Here is a 16,199-nt window from a genome sequence, read left to right as displayed (position 1 = left end):
GTTTTGTACAAACAAAACCAATCTCACCAAGATTAGAAGCGAAACCACAGAATAAGGAAAATGTACTATTTCTCTGATAAAGGTCTCATTTCTCAAATGCATAGAGGACCAAGTCCAACTTCCTAGAACACAAACCCACAAAGGATACGAACATGCCATTGTCGGAGGAAGAAATCCAAGCTATCAACAATCACATGGAAAATGCTCTAAATGCCTCGGGTTAGAGAAATGCAAATCGGAGCAACTCTGAGGTAGTGCCTGACATCTATCCGAGAGGCCAAAATGGCAGTAAAGGACAGAGAAATGTCCGAGGGGCTCTGGCAAAATGGAGCCGCTGATGCATTGTTGATGGAATGGTGAGCTGGGCCAGCCATCCTGGAGGGTACTTTGGAGCTCGCTGGAAGGGCTATAACAGGGCAGCCCTTTGGTCCAGCAATGCCACGACCACGTCTATGTCCCAGAGTCATGAAGAAAGGGGGAAAGGACCTCCTCGGGTACAAACACTGACGGCGGCTGTCTTTAGGTGGCAAAGAATTCCGAGTTCTGGGCATGCCCCTCCCTCCACTGGGAAGGACTGTACCACCCGTGGCACGTGATCGTGCTGTAAGAAATCCAAGAGGAGGATTTCCGGAGGAGCCGGAAGGACCTCCCTGGACTGGCGGGGAGTGAAATCAGCAGAAGCAGGAGAGCATCGTGCAGTAACAGCGATGCTGAGGGCTGAGCAGCTGGGAAGGCTGAGCTGCTCCGAACCATCCAAGGACCCAGGCCAGGTCTGAGGGCCTCGGCAAAGGATGCTCCCCGCCCCGCACAAAGAACTGTGGAGGCGGGAGCAGATCAAAGCGGACTTTCCCCCTCGATGGTTTTCGCTGGGGCTCTTGGCTTTAGAGAGCAACGTGGCCCCCCCGCGCCTCCCACCCCCATGCTGAACGCTTCTCTCCTGTCAGTCTGCTGCACTGGACGTTCCAAGCCCCAAGACTCTCTGGAGAGACCTGCTTGCGTCTGGGGAGCGCCAGGGAGCTCTTGCCCTGGTCTGGCCGGGCTTCTGGGCTCACGGGCAAACAGTGGGGGCAGGAGGTTCCGTTCGGGGTCGCCTAGTTCCGGCTCTGCACTCTGCCCATGCCGGCCGTGCCCTCCTCAGGAGGGCCCGGCTGCTAGCGGTCAGGGAGCGGCGCCCCGACTCAGCAGGGTGTGACGCTGGGACCCCAGACTAGGGCAGGGAACACTTTTCAGCCCTCCCTCCTCACCGGACAAAGTTGGTGAGCGCTGATCTCGTGGGTTCCCATCGAGGCTGCAAAGGCCGTGCCTTTGTGGCACCACCGTGGCCACGTCTCTCGCCCCCTCAGGAGACTTTGTGGCCTGCTGGGGCTCTGAGCCTCACTCCGCCCCCGGGCAGCCCAGCAGGTGCCATGATCTGTGCCCTGCCACCCAAGGGTCCCTCCTCAGAGGAGCCCCGCCAGAGCACTGCACTCAGATGCCTGTGACTCCGCCCCCGTCCAAGACTCCGCCCCACCCGAGACTCCGCCCCTCGCCCTCAGACTGGGGTCCTTGCCCCCTGCCCCGGGCAGCCTCCCTCCCAGAACGTGCTGGAGAGGCCTCTACCTCACTTTGCGGGTCTGCACTCCCTCTCCGCAGTTCTCCTTCATGTCCACCACGGTCACTTTGCACACGCTCCAGGGCTCGCTGACCCAAATGTACTGGCCGCAGTCGCTGTGGCAGGGGACGACCTCGTACACCTGGAACATAGGGGGCACCAATGAGGGCCTGCCTGGCCTGGCGGGGAAGCCGGGAGGGCAGTTGAAAGGACAGACAGGGATGGAGGTGGCTAAGTGGGGCGGGGCGGAGAGAGAAGGGCGGGGCAGAGACAGGGAGGAGCCGACCCCTGGCCCCTCCCACTACCAGGCACGGGGGCGGGGCAATGCGGTCTTGCTCAGCTGGGATGGATCGGCCTTACTGCTTGGGGGCGGAGCTTCTTGGGGCCATTTCCCCCTCCCCCCCATTGGTGTCCATTGGCTGCCCGACCTCAGCTAAACTAAATGTCCAGGGCCCCACAGGGGCGCTGTCCCCGGGGCAGGGGCGGGCTTGGGCTGGCAGCATCCGGGCTTCTTCCTCCTTCGGGCTTCCCAGGGAGGCTTCTCTTCGGCTCAGCGGAGCCGCTGGACCATGAGGCAATGAGGGCTAAGGAGTTTTCCCCTCTCCACCAAAAGGCATGGCAAGGTGGGGGGAGGCAAACTTCCTCCCCTACTTTCCCTCAGGTGGTAGGAAGGTGGCGGTGCCTGCCTCAGGTTCCTGGCCGTGCCAACGCCCTGTCCCAGCATCCAAGGCGTCTGCGCTGCTGCCTGCCCGCCGCCCTGGGTGTCCTCTGGGAGCTGATGGCGTCCACCCTACGCTGACTAAAGGGGCGGGGGGGGGGGGGGGGGGAAGAGCTTTGGTCCCAGAATCCCCTGCACCGAACACAGGATCGGAAACCCGGGTCGGAGAAAGGATGAGAAAAACCTTTGAAAGGCCCCCTTTTGTGCCCACGTGGAGACCAAAATCTAAAGGCAAGAGTAGAAAGTGGTCCCGACTGTAGGCGTGGCCCAGGCAGAGTCCAGCCGAAGCCTAACCAGGGTGAGGCAATCAGAGCCTTGTCCCAGGCCCCAAACTCGGAGGATGCTGGATTCCGGCTTCAGCGAAGTGGGGCACAAGCTCCTTCCCAGCCCCCCTCCCCATCAGGAGCCTCTCCCGCCTCCCTTTTGGGGCCAGACTGTGTTACTGAAAGGCCGGCCCGTTAGGCGAGGGGAAGCACCAGAGACGGGACCCAAGGGCGGGCTGCCCCAGCTCCTCTGGAGAGGCCTCCGAGCCCCTCCCTGGTCCTTTGCTTTTCTCCCCCCCCCCTCCCAGCTGCCCCTGGCTGTGGCTCCGGAGAGGCTGGGGGGGGGGGGCTGAGGACTGGACCCCCAGGGAGCTTCCGCCCTCTTCCCAGGCGCTGCTGTTCCCCTCGGAAGCCTGCCCCCACCCGCACCCCAAGACAGGACACCAGCTCAAGGAAAGAGCCCAATGCTGGGATAGGCATGCGCAGACCTGGAAGAGGCAGCAGTCAGGCCGCTGCAGAGACTTACCTGAGCCTGGGGGAGGAGGCGGGATCAGCCAAGGGAGAGAAATCAGAGACAGACGCATCAGTGAAGAGAAGGCAGAGTCAAAGGGAACCAGCCCCCCCCCCCCCCTTGTCTAACTGAAGCCCCGCCCCAGTCCCAGACTCGCAAGTCCCAAGACGGAGCCCCAGAGGCCGAGACCCTGGTCGGGGCTCCCGTGCTAGCCCTTCCTCTGCTCCGGCTTCAGAAAGTGGCAGAGGGGCAATTTGCCTGGGGGTGATGGGAAGGGGCAGGTGGCACCCAGGGCTGGTCAGCTCTCCTCCTGGCTAACAGGGGGCTCCCCAAGGAGCCGGACGGCCGCTGCAGGGGGGCAGGGAACGGTGCCAGAGCCTAGCCCAGGGCTCTGGGCACAGGCCGGGCATCTCGGCAGTGGCACACTCAGCCAGGCCAGCCGGCCAGTGGCAGGACGGGAAAGGAGCCTCTGCTGCCTGAGCGGGAAGCCAGGCTCCCCCAGGCCATTTCTCGGCCAAGGGGGCGCAGAGCCCTCCCCCAGGACCAGAACTGCAGGCCCCAGTGGCGGCCGGCCGCCGGCCAGAGGGAAAGCCACCATCCAGACTCCTTCCCGAAAGCCTTGGCCAAGGCGCCCTTCTCATTTCCCAGGAAACCCTGCGGTTTGTGGGGAAGGAGTGCCGCCCATCAGCCGGGGTAGCTGGGTTAATGCTCTTGTTTTCACTGCTTCTTCCCGGACCGGCTGGTCTTAGGGAGCTGAGCTCTCCGGCTAGCCTTACTGCACCCCGCAAGGGATGGAGGGAGGGAGGGGCCAGGGCAAATGCACCCTTGCAGAGTGGGGCAGCAGCCTCAGACCCCCGACGCTCAAAGGACCCCAGAGGTCCTCAGTTTCCTGATAAGACTGAGCATGGTAAAATGAGTTATCCAGGGCCTCTTGGCGGTACCAGAGCTGGGATTTGAACTCAGGACTTCTGAGCCCAATCCAGTATTCTTTTTCGTTTCAGTGGCTTATCTGCCCGGCCTTCTTGCAATGACTTTTATTTACTGGGGATCTGACTGCTCACACGCATGCTATAGTAAGGGGGAAAACGGAGAGGCTGACGGGGTCCCTGAGCCAGGCCGACCTCCGGCCTCTCTCCTGGCACGGATGGATGCCGCCTCGGCTCCTCCTGCCTGGGGCTGCACTCACTTTGGCTCCCCGGCCAGCCCTCCCTCCCCTCAGCCTTATTTAGCTCCTTGAAGAAGTCCAGCCAGCCGCCAGCAGAGGGCAGCAGAGCCGCGTGGCCAAGCCCACCAGGAACCCCAGGGCAGGGGAGCGACTCCCGCGGGGGCTCCTTCTCCGCCCCTCCCCCGGGGGTGCATCGTTTCGGCTGAGGGTCTCTTAGGTGGGGCAGGGACCGAGCAGACGGCCCTCCCGTGCCACGGCTCGGGGTGTCTCGGTGGCCTGGGGGTGCTGTTAGCTGGCTTCCACGCGTTCATCAGTGATTCCACTAAGGACTCAGCCACGTCTGTCGGGACGCTCAGGATGGGGGCTGCGGCTTCCCCGCTTTATAGAGCAAGTCAGGGGCGGGGCGGGCTCTGCTGGGGAGGCCCCTCGGCCCCGCCCCCCCCTTAAGGCCTTCCGGGAGAGCTGGCCAATGGGGAAGTGTCGGAGGCCTCGCCTTTCCCCGGAGCCCCCCCTGCGCACTGCTGCCCGGACTTACCTGGTTAACGTGGTCTAGCTTAGGGCAGGGACGGCCGCCATTGTAGGGCTTCTCGCGCAGCCACTTGGAGCGCACCTTGACGCCGCTGCCGCAGGACTTGCTGCACCGGGACCAGTTGGACCACTCGCTGAGCTTGCAGTCCGAGGGGCACGGGATGATGCACGCCTCCTCGATGTACCCTACGCAGACAGAGAGGGAAGCAGCCCAGGCGTCTCTGTTCCGTTCAGCCTTGGGGGGCCGCCGCGGGGCGGGAGCGGAAATGCAGAGCCTCCCGAATCGGCCCGCACAGGGGCAGCCGCCCCGCCGGCCCCCGCCCCGCCCCTCTACGGCAGCCCCGCACGCTGCCAGCGGAATGATGTGTTCTGGCCCAAAGCAGGCGGGCATCGCCCTGGGCCGGGGGGGCATCCCGCTGTCAGGACGCCCGCAGGTGCCCATCGCCACCCCAGAGGCCCATCCTGCCTGGCACCCCCTGTGCCCTCTCCCCACACAGTAAGACTCAAAGTGGAAGAGGGGGAAGCCGAGTCATGTAATAGCCTCCGTGTTTGTGGTGCTCCCCTTCGCCAGAGCAGAAAGGACGGGAATGAGCGGGAGGGACCCAGGGATCCTGGGAGAGCCAAGCCTCCCTTCTAGCCTCACACCTGAACTGATGAGGAAACTGAGGCCAGAGAAGACCCGTGGCTTACCCAGGCCATGCTGCGGGTACACATCAGAGGCAGGATCTGCACTCAAGCCTTCCTTCATGGAGGCCAGCTCCCTCAGGGATCCCAGGCAAGTCAGTGATGGAGCGACTCATCTGAGATGCTGGGCCAATTCTCAGCCCAGACCCTGCTTTGCCCTCCCTAGCGGGCCCAGCTTCTTCTCCGGAGCAGAGAAATGTACGTTTCTCCTGGCTCTCCTGCCCTCCACTCTACCCTCCCACCCCAAGAAAACTGTGCTGGCCCTGCGGGCTCCCACTGGACGGGGACAGGAATTGTTCTTCCTCGGTCTAAAGGAGCAGGACAGCCCCCCTCGGCACACAGGGCTCCTGGGTGGGATTCCCAGGCTCATCAGCCCCAGCGATGGCCATTTCCGGGGTGGGTTAAACCTTCTTCTTCAGGGCACAAGGGAGGCTGAGCCAAGGTGCGGGGCGGCTGCCAAGGGGGGTCCCGAGAAGCGTGGGAGATGTTGGAGGGCAGTTGGGAGGAGCTGGCCCATGAGGAAGGGCTGCTTCCCCTGGACTTGCTCTTCTTTTCTCCTTTGATCTCCTCCCCTCTTCAGGGCCACTTGATACGGATCCATTCAGTTCAGTTCCTCATTCATTTCTAAAGTGGGGAGTCCCAAGCACGAGTGGTTCCCGCTCTCTAGGAGCTGCCATGCTTCTGGGGAAGGGGCTGGGAAGCAGCGTGAAGCAGGGGAGCATGATGGGAAAAGAGAGATGCGAAGGGACAAGTCATTGGGTGGCAGGAGAGCACAGGCTATGGGGTGTCATCCTCTGGGAGGAGCAGCTAAGGAAAAGATTCAAGAGAGGAAAGATTGAAGCCTTCCTTGAAGGCGAGCGGCTCCAGGAGGCTCTGGCTGGCCCTTGGCAGTGTGACGGAGGTCAGGACTCACTTCAGCTATTCACTTCATCGCCATGGATTGTAGAAAGGAAATAGCCGAGGGGACGTAGCTGCTTCTCTTGGGGGGCAGCCTGGGAATCCAGAAGCCAGGCAGCATGAGACCTGCAGAGCATTCCTAAGACTCGGGCATTTTCCAGGGCAAAGCGGGCAGCGTGAGGACAAGATGGAGCTGCTTGCCCCAAGTCTTCTTGTTAATACGTGAAGAGAAGAGGACGACCCTGAGATTCTTGCAGTGATGCCTTGGAGTAAAGGCAACCACTTTGTTCTCACTTACATGTGACCCCAAGGCCCTCTGGGAAATTAAGTGAGTGTCTGGTAAGACGCGAGCCCTATGGCAACAGAGTAAAAGATCAAGCAGAACGTGGAGGCCAGGCAGAGAGAATGAGGGCCAGCAGGGACATGAGCTACATGAGGCACCGGGGTCTGTCCAATATCCCAGACTAGGTGAGCATTCCAAGCATGGCGCCATAGTCCCCGAGGATGGTGGTTAGAAGGGCAAGAAGTGCCTGGGATGGGCAGCCAGCAGGCCTGCCCATTTGCCTTGGGGAAGGGCATCACCGGCAGATCCATCACCATCTTCGAGGAAGGCACTATTTAAGAGAGTTCTTCAGATTTCTTACTACATGGAGACACCAGAACATACACGCCATCACCCCTTATTTGCCTAGGACTACGCCTGGGGTGTGGCCTAAAGAAATAGGTTCCTTTCAGTCTACCTGGGTCATTCTAATGCGAGGTAGTATGGAGTGCTGGATAGAGCATTCCTCGGGGAATCTGGAGACCAGGGCTGGAATGATACCTCACTGCAGAACCCGGAGCAAACCTGGACCTCTTAGAGCCACAGTCCCTGTGGACAAACACCTGCCACAACTGACCCTGCAGACTGGGTTGCCTCCTCCATGCTGGAGCTGAGATTTCCCTGAAGGGGCTCCCCTCTCCAAATCAAGGTCACCTGGAGGGAGTTATTACCACTGGTTCTCCACAGCAACCTGCACATCTGTGGGATGTGGGTGGAAAGAAAAATGGAAAAGCCACTGGCTCACGAGCCCATAAACAGGGTTCTTCCAGTTGCCCTGCACTCTTGGGGATGGAGGGGCCCACACCATTGACTCCTTACTGACTCCCCCCCCCCCAATCCTCTCTCTTCCATTCCTGCTCACGGGGCCCCAGGCCCTCTTGGGACAGGTGCGCCATGGTGTCTCCTTTCCCTCAAGCCCAGTGCCCTGGATGAGAACCAAAGGATGTGGTGGAGGCTAACAGGACACACCCGGCAAGGAACGGGAACCACATTTCCTACGTATGCTCAGTGCAGTCTTCACATCCTCACACTTGGAAACAAGGGCTCCATTGGAGTGGTGTCTAAGGAGGGAACCGTCCTCTCTTCTGGCTCAGCGTTCCTGAGGAGGATGAGCCAAGCTGGCCGAAGCCAGAGCCCCTTCTTGCCGTGGTGCATTTGCATCAAACACATTCTTCATTTGTAGCGTCCCCAACTCCTTGGTGATGAATGCTCGCCGCACAGCCAAATGCTTTCCAGTTCACGAAACGCAATCAGAAGGGGCTCTGGAGCCTCGGGCAACTTGGCAATAAACGTGGGTTCATTTCTCCAATGGATACAAGGCAATTTCAAGTTAATAAAAAATGGTGGATTTATCTTTTTGGCCTGTTTCCAGACATGCGTGGGCGATCAAGTCTGCAAATGGCTGCCTTTCCTAACACGGTTTCATCTTCAGGAGCACAGACCGAACAGGGCTAGCCAGGCTGGCTCTAGAACCCATCTGGATGACAGAAAACCAAAGGAACCCTCCTCCAAGGGGGCGTACTGAGTTCGGTCTAGACATGTTGCTGGGAAGAAGGATGCTAAAATCTGTTGGGAGAACTGAAGAGTCTACGCCCAACTTCGGGAGAAATGACAAAGTCCCTAATTAAGGATCAGTGAAATGTCTTTTCCATAGTGATCCGAGTGGAAGAGAAGAGGATTGGGTTACAGAGATGAATGGAAAGGTTGGCCGCTGGGTCGCTGGTGCCCTGCCCTGGGATTCCAGGGATCTTTGGAGAGCAAGAGGAAGGCTCTTGGCAAAGGGGATGGATGTCTCGGTGTGAGCTTTAGGGACCCCATGGATGGGTGTCCAGGGTGGGCTGGTAGGGTTGCGTTAGCTCCCTGATGGCTCCTGAAAGTCACTCACGTGATTGGTCCATTCCTTTTAATTTACATGCCAAGTCCACGGGTGCGGGCAATGCTGGATTTACACCTGCTAAGTACATCTCCCCCCACATAGCTCATGTTCTCTGCCATTAATGAATTATCTATGAGACTATGACTAAGACTGGAGGGCGAGGCTGACTTTTCACGTTGTGCTATAAGGCTGGAGCAAAACAATCCCATTATAGCCCATAAACTGTAGACACAGAGTTTGGGGAGCCACTTTTGCACTGAAAAAGTCTTTCATGCCCCTCCAAACAACTAAAAAACGACAGCTGATAATACCAGATGTTGCTTCAACATATAACCTAATTTAGCAGAATGCAAGGCAGCATGGGAAAATCTTCTACCTGATGTCTATTCTCCCCAGCTCCTTCCTTTCCCCTGTAGTGGGTAATATTCCAGGGCCAATTCCTCCTTTGTCCTCTTCCAACATTTCCATGAGTTCAACTCATGCCACAAAACAATCTCTTTTTGAGCTCTCCCAGCTCCCCCTTCTCTCCCCTGGCCTCTTGGCTCTTCCTTCCTTCCACTTTCCCCTAGTTATCCCAGCTAAGCCTCTCTCTTCCCCTCTCCCTGCCTTTGTTCCATTGCAAGATGAAGAAGACCCCAGTTATTCCTCATGGCCCAGGCATCGTGCTGGGGACTCACTGCCCCTTCTGAAGTGAAAGGAGACAAAAACAAGAGCAAGTGGCCTTCCTGGCAGATGCTTGGAATTCCTCTCTGGCCTTTGCCCAGATCTCCATCTTCCTCCAAACCATTATCTATCATTTCTGACTCTTGTTTAAATCCAGTATCACCACCACCCTATCCCGATGACAGAAAAGAGCCCACGTGGATTTGGGCTGCATCGTTGGGTGAACGTTGCCACAGAAGAGCACGTCTCTAAGTTCCAAGAAAGCGACTCCAACATGAACTCTGGGAATCCGCATTAGTCAGTGCCTGCGCGCTTCTTGGCCTTGAATGTTGAAAAATGCAATTGTATTTACGTCTTTTGGTGGTCCATCCCTGGGCCTTCTCATGTATCATCCCTCCCGGACAGTCACTGCTTAGAACGAGAAGAGACCAGGAAGGACAAGAGCAGCCCAGCGAAGCGAACCAACACACCGAATGGGTCTGGTTCTGTCTTCACCGTCCCACACCCAGAGTCGCCCACTTCTGTACTGAGCTCTGGCTTGTTTTTGCCTAAAACCCTGCTCCGAAGGCCTCCTGCCCCAGTTCTTTAGTGACGACCAGCAGGAAGATCATCCCGGGTCTGATGGGGGTGGTTTGTAGCCCACTAAGCCGGGAGGCTGCTCATTCTTTGGGACACGCACCCTGCGATCTCTGCCATGCGAGAACATCCAGAAGCAGGGCCACTTGGCAACTCCACCAAGAACAAGCCCTGGGGGACCCAGGCAGGTTTGGAGCCAAAGCCACCCTCTGAGCCAACCAGAACTTGGTTGCCCACGAAGCCAGAAGGAAGAGATTCTGAGTCTCAGAGAGCCCTGGCCAGAAGCATGATGAGGATTTTTACCCTGAGGGCCAATGCCTTGAGCCACCTTGAGAGGGATGGGAGAGAGGGAGGGGGCCCGAGCCTCCGGACACCACGTTCCAGGGGTTCCTGCAGGAGGAGGGATGGAGGCAGGGGGCAGGGAAAGGGCCCCTCACCTGTGCTGGCTTCCTAGTTAGCATTCCTGCCAGCCAGCATCCCGCTCTCCACACCCTCTGTGGCTGGTACCCTGGTACCAGAGCCGGGGCTTTGCTCCGATGGCTTCTGTGCTTCCACAATCGCTGTTCGAAGCAGCCCCTCAGTCTAAGCCCATCTCTAATCTTCTCTCCAAAGTCCCCGTCAGAGAGGGGCCGCTGGAGGCACCCATCACTGCTTCTCCTGGAATGAATGCTAATGGAGACGGGAGGCATTAGACAAACGACCCCGAGCCACTCCGTTGAGCCCAAGGTCTTAAGAGCAAAAAGGGGCTCCATGAAGGAGGCTGGAGAATCTGACCGCCTTCCCCGCGGGACACACGTCTTCACCTTGGCGCAGTGACCTCGTGGCCGCTCGGGCACGGAGAAGAGCTCTTTAAATAACACTGGATTTAATGAGCAGGACCCCAAGTAAACTCGGGGCCTCTTGGCTCCACCAGGGCAGAAAATAGCCGACTTCGCGCTTCTTGCCTCCGTTGGGAGGCCGCTTCCAGAAGGAGAAGCCCGTGAATTCTGGCTGGCCAGGATCCCTCTTTGCCATAAGCATTTTCTTTTGTCTTTAAAAAAAGGATAAAAGTTCTCGCTTGAATCTAGTCCTGAAAACCGCCATGTCCCCATTTATCCACGCATGCAGGCACATGGCGCAATGGCCACAGAGTTCAGCGTTAGAAACGAGCTGAGTCTGTCTCTTCTCCCAAAGGATCGCTGCGTGTGTACTGGCCAAATGGCCATCCCGACCTCAGCGCCACGAGGGAGAGGCAGCTCGGGACAAGCCCATTGGCTGAGGGCTGCCAAGCGCTGCCGCTGGAGAGGCCCTCAGACTTTTGTCTACCCCAGGGGCCCGGGGCCCCGTCTCCATACAGCGCGGAGGCTCACAGAAGGCTCCAGAGGGCTCCTGTTTCCTTCGTGGAATTATTTCTCTGGAGCGTTTTGCTTCTGTTAAAATCCAGACTTTGCTTCCTTTCTGCGCAAACCTTCCTCTGGGGGCTTTCGGATGCCGTCAGTGACATCTTTGGACGGCCTCAGGGCCGTCCCTGCCTCCAGACCCCAGGGCTCGAGGTGGCTAGCGACGTGCCAGCAGCGTTGACTTGGGAGGTGCGAGGGATGGTGGTGGGCATCTTTGTAGAGCCAGTGCTGCGAGCAGCGGGATGCAGTGCCGGTTCACCAAGGACAGGAGATTAAGGCAAGCCCACGAACGTCTTTGACGACGAAGGGCCAACAGCCAAGTGACAGGCCTTTACGGTTAAGGAGTCTGGTGGGCCAAGATGCCTCCTTAAGGTGGGCCAGGCTTCAGTGGGCCTGAAAGCCTGTTGGCAATGGGCAGTGACAGCCGTATTGATGGGTCGGACCTTGGGGCAGTGTCTGGGGGCCACTTTGCCAGGGGAAGAGAGCGGTCATCCTTGGCCCTAGAGCTCGTCTTCCTCCTCCAGGTCCCTGGAGCCTCCCTCCTCCAGACCCCTGTGTCTGAGGCACAGAGAATTCCCAGCTTGCACCTGGGCAGCCGGACCCAAACAACTTCTCCAGCATCCCAAAGGAAGCCACAGTTAGAATGTGGATGGATCAGAGTTGCTGGCATTGGGGCTAATTCAGGTTCCGTACATTACTGGATTTCAGGCTTCTCGAGGGCTGGGACCCTGCCTCCCATATCTTTGTATTCTTCCCCTCCACCTTGGGAGACTCATCACAGGGCCTTGTATCTAGCATGTACCTAATGGATGTCTAATGGAAGCAGAGCTTCTATAATCTGGGCCTTCTACTGTGGAGTAGAGATGGCAATGGATACCTAGTGGGCGTTAAAAGGACTTAGTGGTGTGTATGAACAACTGACCAATCCCCACGGTATCCTCCCCCTTCTGAGGGATCTTCTGCTCCAACACAGTAGGGAGAAAAACAAACTCCAGACAAAATTTGCTGCAGGTCACTCAGGAGGGACTCTGGGCTGTAGTTTCTCTGAAGTCAAGGACTCAGCCTGAAAATAGCTCATGTTACAGTTATGGGGCAAAGAGGAGATGTTTTGGTTAGAAGCTCTCTTTATTGCCCATGAAATGGTCATTTGCTGCAGAAATGGGTCAGTCCTTCCTCACTTCCCTGCCATCAGGAATCACCTTCCCCTCAAGATGACCCAACACTTTGCCTTGCTCCTGTCCTGGGATCTGCATTGGGTCTTAGCTCCTTACTAGCTTGGGAGACCCAAGACAGCTGGGATCACTCCATATCTCATCTCTGGGTTTCCTTTGCCATCGTAGATAATTTGACCTCTCCTCTCCCCAATATCTGCTGACCGTCACCTCATTCACATCCTTCCCCTCTCATGTAAGTTTGCCCAGCTCCCTAAGGCTCTAAGAGCCCAGAGAGGTCTGTATTAGTAGAGTCTCCTCAGTGGGGGTCCCCAACATCCATCCTTGGAGCTAAGGCCCGTGAAAGAATGGGGGTCAAACATTTCATTTACTGTCACACTAGAAAGACAGGTTCAAACCTATAGTTTCTAGTTGCTCATTGGGGAAACCGAGACAAGGACGAAATCAAATGGTAGTACCAGAGTCTTGTATAGGGAGTCATTGATGGCCTGAGGATCTGGATCCGAACCCTGAGCTACCAGGGTCCTGGCTTCTTCTGCTCTATCCTTGCTATATATGAGAAACCAACCAGAGGCCCGAAATGATTTCATTAGCTGCTTCCAACTCTCCATCAGGGCTGGCTGTCTTCTTTTTGATGGGTCATCAGCTAGAAGCCATCATGTTCCCTGATGTTCTGGCCCACTTAGAATGGGGTCAGTGCTTTTTTCTTCCGCCCTTGAGCCAAGTTTCTTTAGAGGCTCAAGAGCTTTGAAGGGTACCATTTGACTTCATTTATTTTTCAACAAGGTTGGTTGCCTGCTGATAAGAAGGTGTCTCCCACAAACACTTATGGATTTGATTAGCAGATCATTGTAGGGGTGACAAATGTGAAAGACTGTTTGGAGGCTCAAAGGTGCTGAAAACCAGCCAGCAGATGCCGATGACTCACAGTGGATGGCACCTCTCAACTCAACTCATGACTCAGCAATGAATGCTCAACTTCAGGAGAAACGAATTTCAAAAAGATGTAAAATTTCAAAGTCTAAAGGACAGAGTTAATACCATCTCGCCCTCTTTTTCACAGATTTGTTGTAGGATGCCCCTAGAGATGAGATGACTGGAGGCAGGAGAGTTGTCTTCAAGTATTTGCAGGGTTGTCATGTGAAAGAGGAGAGGGCAGAACGAGGAGCCATAAGAAGAGAATGATTTAGGCTCAAAATGATTTAGCCTCAGAAAACCTTTCAAAACAGATCTTTCCAAAGTCAGTTCATCTGCCTCAAGAGCTGGTGATCTCACCCTCTGTGGAGATCTTCAAGAAGACACTGGATCGCCAATTTAATGACGACAACAGTAATAGCTAGCATTTCTATTTAGGTTACAAAATGGCAAAACACTCCAGTAGCTTTGCCAAGAGAACCCTAAATGGAGTCATGAAGACTTGGACACTTCGGAAACGACTGAACAACAATACAAAGCATTTGTCTGGTTTCTTCAGGTTTGAGAAGCACTTTACAAATATATTATTTTTTTTTATCCTGCTTGGCATGTTATAGTGGTTATAATGGAGTGGGTATTTTCAGTTGTTTCATTGTGGCTTGGACTAAAAGGCTGCTGAGGTCCCTTCCAACCCTGAAATGCTGTGACTTGATAAAAGCAGTCTCAAGAGGGGATGCAACTGGAATTCATTTCAAGAAACATTTATCATCTCCATGTCCAGCTCACGTCCTTCCTCTGTACTTTGGAATTGTTTGTGAGCTGCTTACCTCATGGAAGAAGATTTTAAGTCCACCGGAAATAGCTCTCACAGAAGTTGCAGAACTGAGACTCCAAGGGGATCCCCCGACTCCCCAAATCCCAGGATGCACGGGTGAGAACTGACTTTAGAGGGTTCTTGTCCAAATTGTCTCTGCTCAGGAAGCCCCATGGCAGCACAGCTGACTAGGGGCTGTATAGCTTCTGCTTGAAGGCCTCTAAGGAGGGGGAACCTGCCACCTCTTGAGGTGGCCCATGCCACGCCGGGGCAGCTCTTAGGGCAGGAAGCTGTCTGCAACATCGTGCTCCCTTCCTTGCCTCTTTCTCCATGAACCGAACCCAAGTGTAACCATGAGGGATGATATGATGATCAGGATCACTTATGGTGGGGACTGATTGGGTGATAAAGTAATAGGAAGTATGGCTGCTCTATGGGATCGGACCACTAGGAAAGGGAAGAAGAGAGGATTCGGAGGATGCCCCTCACCTGCACCTAAGGGGACGTATCTTTCCCATCCCCCTGGGGTGTCCTTGAAGGTATTCCCCATCCTTCTTTGCTATGTCTGAGGGCCAAACCCTGGGCGCAGGCGCCTCAGTTAGGAGGGTGGATGGAGCTCTGGAGCCCACTTTGTCCCCGGCCTCTCACCCTACAGAGAAGTTTGTTCTGGGCTACTCAAGTGGCAGTACTTGCTGGCCCCAGAGAAGAGAGCCAACCCCGAGTTCTGGTCTTGCCTCTGATATGTACTGGCCATGTGACCCAGGGCAATGCCTTCGGACGCCCATGAAGGCAGCTCCTTGGGGCTCAGGAGCAGAGTGCAGGAAGGGCCTGTGGTGAGAGACCCTCCTGCCTGGGAGTCCCCCAATCACTGCAAACACAAGAAGCTGCTCTCTAACAAGGGCCATGCCATGCTGGCTAGAAGCTGGGTTACCGTGACTGTTGCAGCGGGACGTCTCCACAAGCCGGCCGTTTTGGTCATAGCAGGCCATAGCCTGGTACCGGTAGCCTTGTCCGCACTCCTTGATGTCTCCCTGGACCTTCATGCCCAGGAGAAGCTCCACTTTGCCTTCTGGTAAGATGCAGTCGGACCAGTTGCCTACAGCCTGGGCGTTATACTTGTCGCAAGGGCAGTACTGGGTGTCGATCAGAGGGTAGAGCTGGGCGTTCCTGCACTTGTCTTTCTTCTTACTTTTCCCTGCAGAAGAGAAGGGGAGGAATTTCATTGGGAAACTTCCCTGCAGGGCTCCCCAGGAAGCAGGTGCCAAGTGAGCGTTTCCTGCGCTGGAAAGATGCCAGAGGACAGTGGCCTTGGCTCTCTTTTGGCCCAGCGTTCACTCGGAGTCATAGCTATAGAGCAGTGCCTTCTCCCAGCCATCCCCATCACTACAGAGCAGTGCCTTCTCCCAGCCATCCCCATCACTATAGAGCAGTGCCTTCTCCCAGCCATTCCCATATAGAGCAGTACCTTCTCCCTGCCATCCCCATCACTATAGAGCAGTGCCTTCTCCCAGCCATCCCCCATCACTATAGAGCAGTGCCTTCTCCCAGCCATCCCCATCACTATAGAGCAGTGCCTTCTCCCAGCCATCCCCCATCACTATAGAGCAGTGCCTTCTCCCAGCCATCCCCATCACTACAGAGCAGTGCCTTCTCCCAGCCATCCCCCATCACTATAGAGCAGTGCCTTCTCCCAGCCATCCTCATCACTACAGAGCAGTGCCTTCTCCCAGCCATCCCCATCACTATGGAGCAGTGCCTTCTCCCAGCCATCCCCATCACTATAGAGCAGTGCCTTCTCCCAGCCATTCCCATCACTACAGAGCAGTGCCTTCTCCTGGCCATCCCCATCACTATGGAGCAGTGCCTTCTCCCTGCCATCCCCATCACTATAGAGCAGTGCCTTCTCCCAGCCATCCCCATCACTAAAGAGCAGTGCCTTCTCCCAGCCATCCCCCATCACTATAGAGCAGTGCCTTCTCCCAGCCATCCCCATCACTACGGAGCAGTGCCTTCTCCCAGCCATCCCCATCACTATAGAGCAGTGCCTTCTCCCAGCCATCCCCATCACTATAGAGCAGTGCCTTCTCCCAGCCATCCCCCATCACTATAGAGCAGTGCCTTCTCC

General features: G+C 56.5%; 1 protein-coding gene and 1 non-coding gene across 2 annotated transcripts in view; both read right to left on the bottom strand.

The window, feature by feature from the left end:
* The window catches only part of THSD7A (thrombospondin type 1 domain containing 7A), a 360,671-nt gene that overhangs the window by 26,050 nt on the left and 318,422 nt on the right, over positions 1 to 16,199 (bottom strand). Inside the window, exons 13-16 of the mRNA XM_056800585.1 lie at positions 15,006 to 15,269; positions 4,784 to 4,962; positions 3,099 to 3,104; positions 1,600 to 1,733 (exon numbers count right to left, since the gene is read on the bottom strand). Coding sequence (XP_056656563.1) covers positions 1,600 to 1,733; positions 3,099 to 3,104; positions 4,784 to 4,962; positions 15,006 to 15,269 — 583 coding nt within the window. The remainder of the gene's footprint in view (positions 1 to 1,599; positions 1,734 to 3,098; positions 3,105 to 4,783; positions 4,963 to 15,005; positions 15,270 to 16,199) is intronic.
* On the bottom strand, positions 2,175 to 2,237 carry MIR7354 (microRNA mir-7354). The gene has a single exon (NR_127577.1). It is a non-coding gene; the product is annotated as a microRNA mir-7354 (primary transcript).

Source organism: Monodelphis domestica, chromosome 5 (assembly GCF_027887165.1).
Source record: "Monodelphis domestica isolate mMonDom1 chromosome 5, mMonDom1.pri, whole genome shotgun sequence".
In the NCBI taxonomy this organism is placed as follows: Eukaryota; Metazoa; Chordata; class Mammalia; order Didelphimorphia; family Didelphidae; genus Monodelphis; species Monodelphis domestica.
This window is presented reverse-complemented; position numbering and strand designations above follow the sequence as displayed.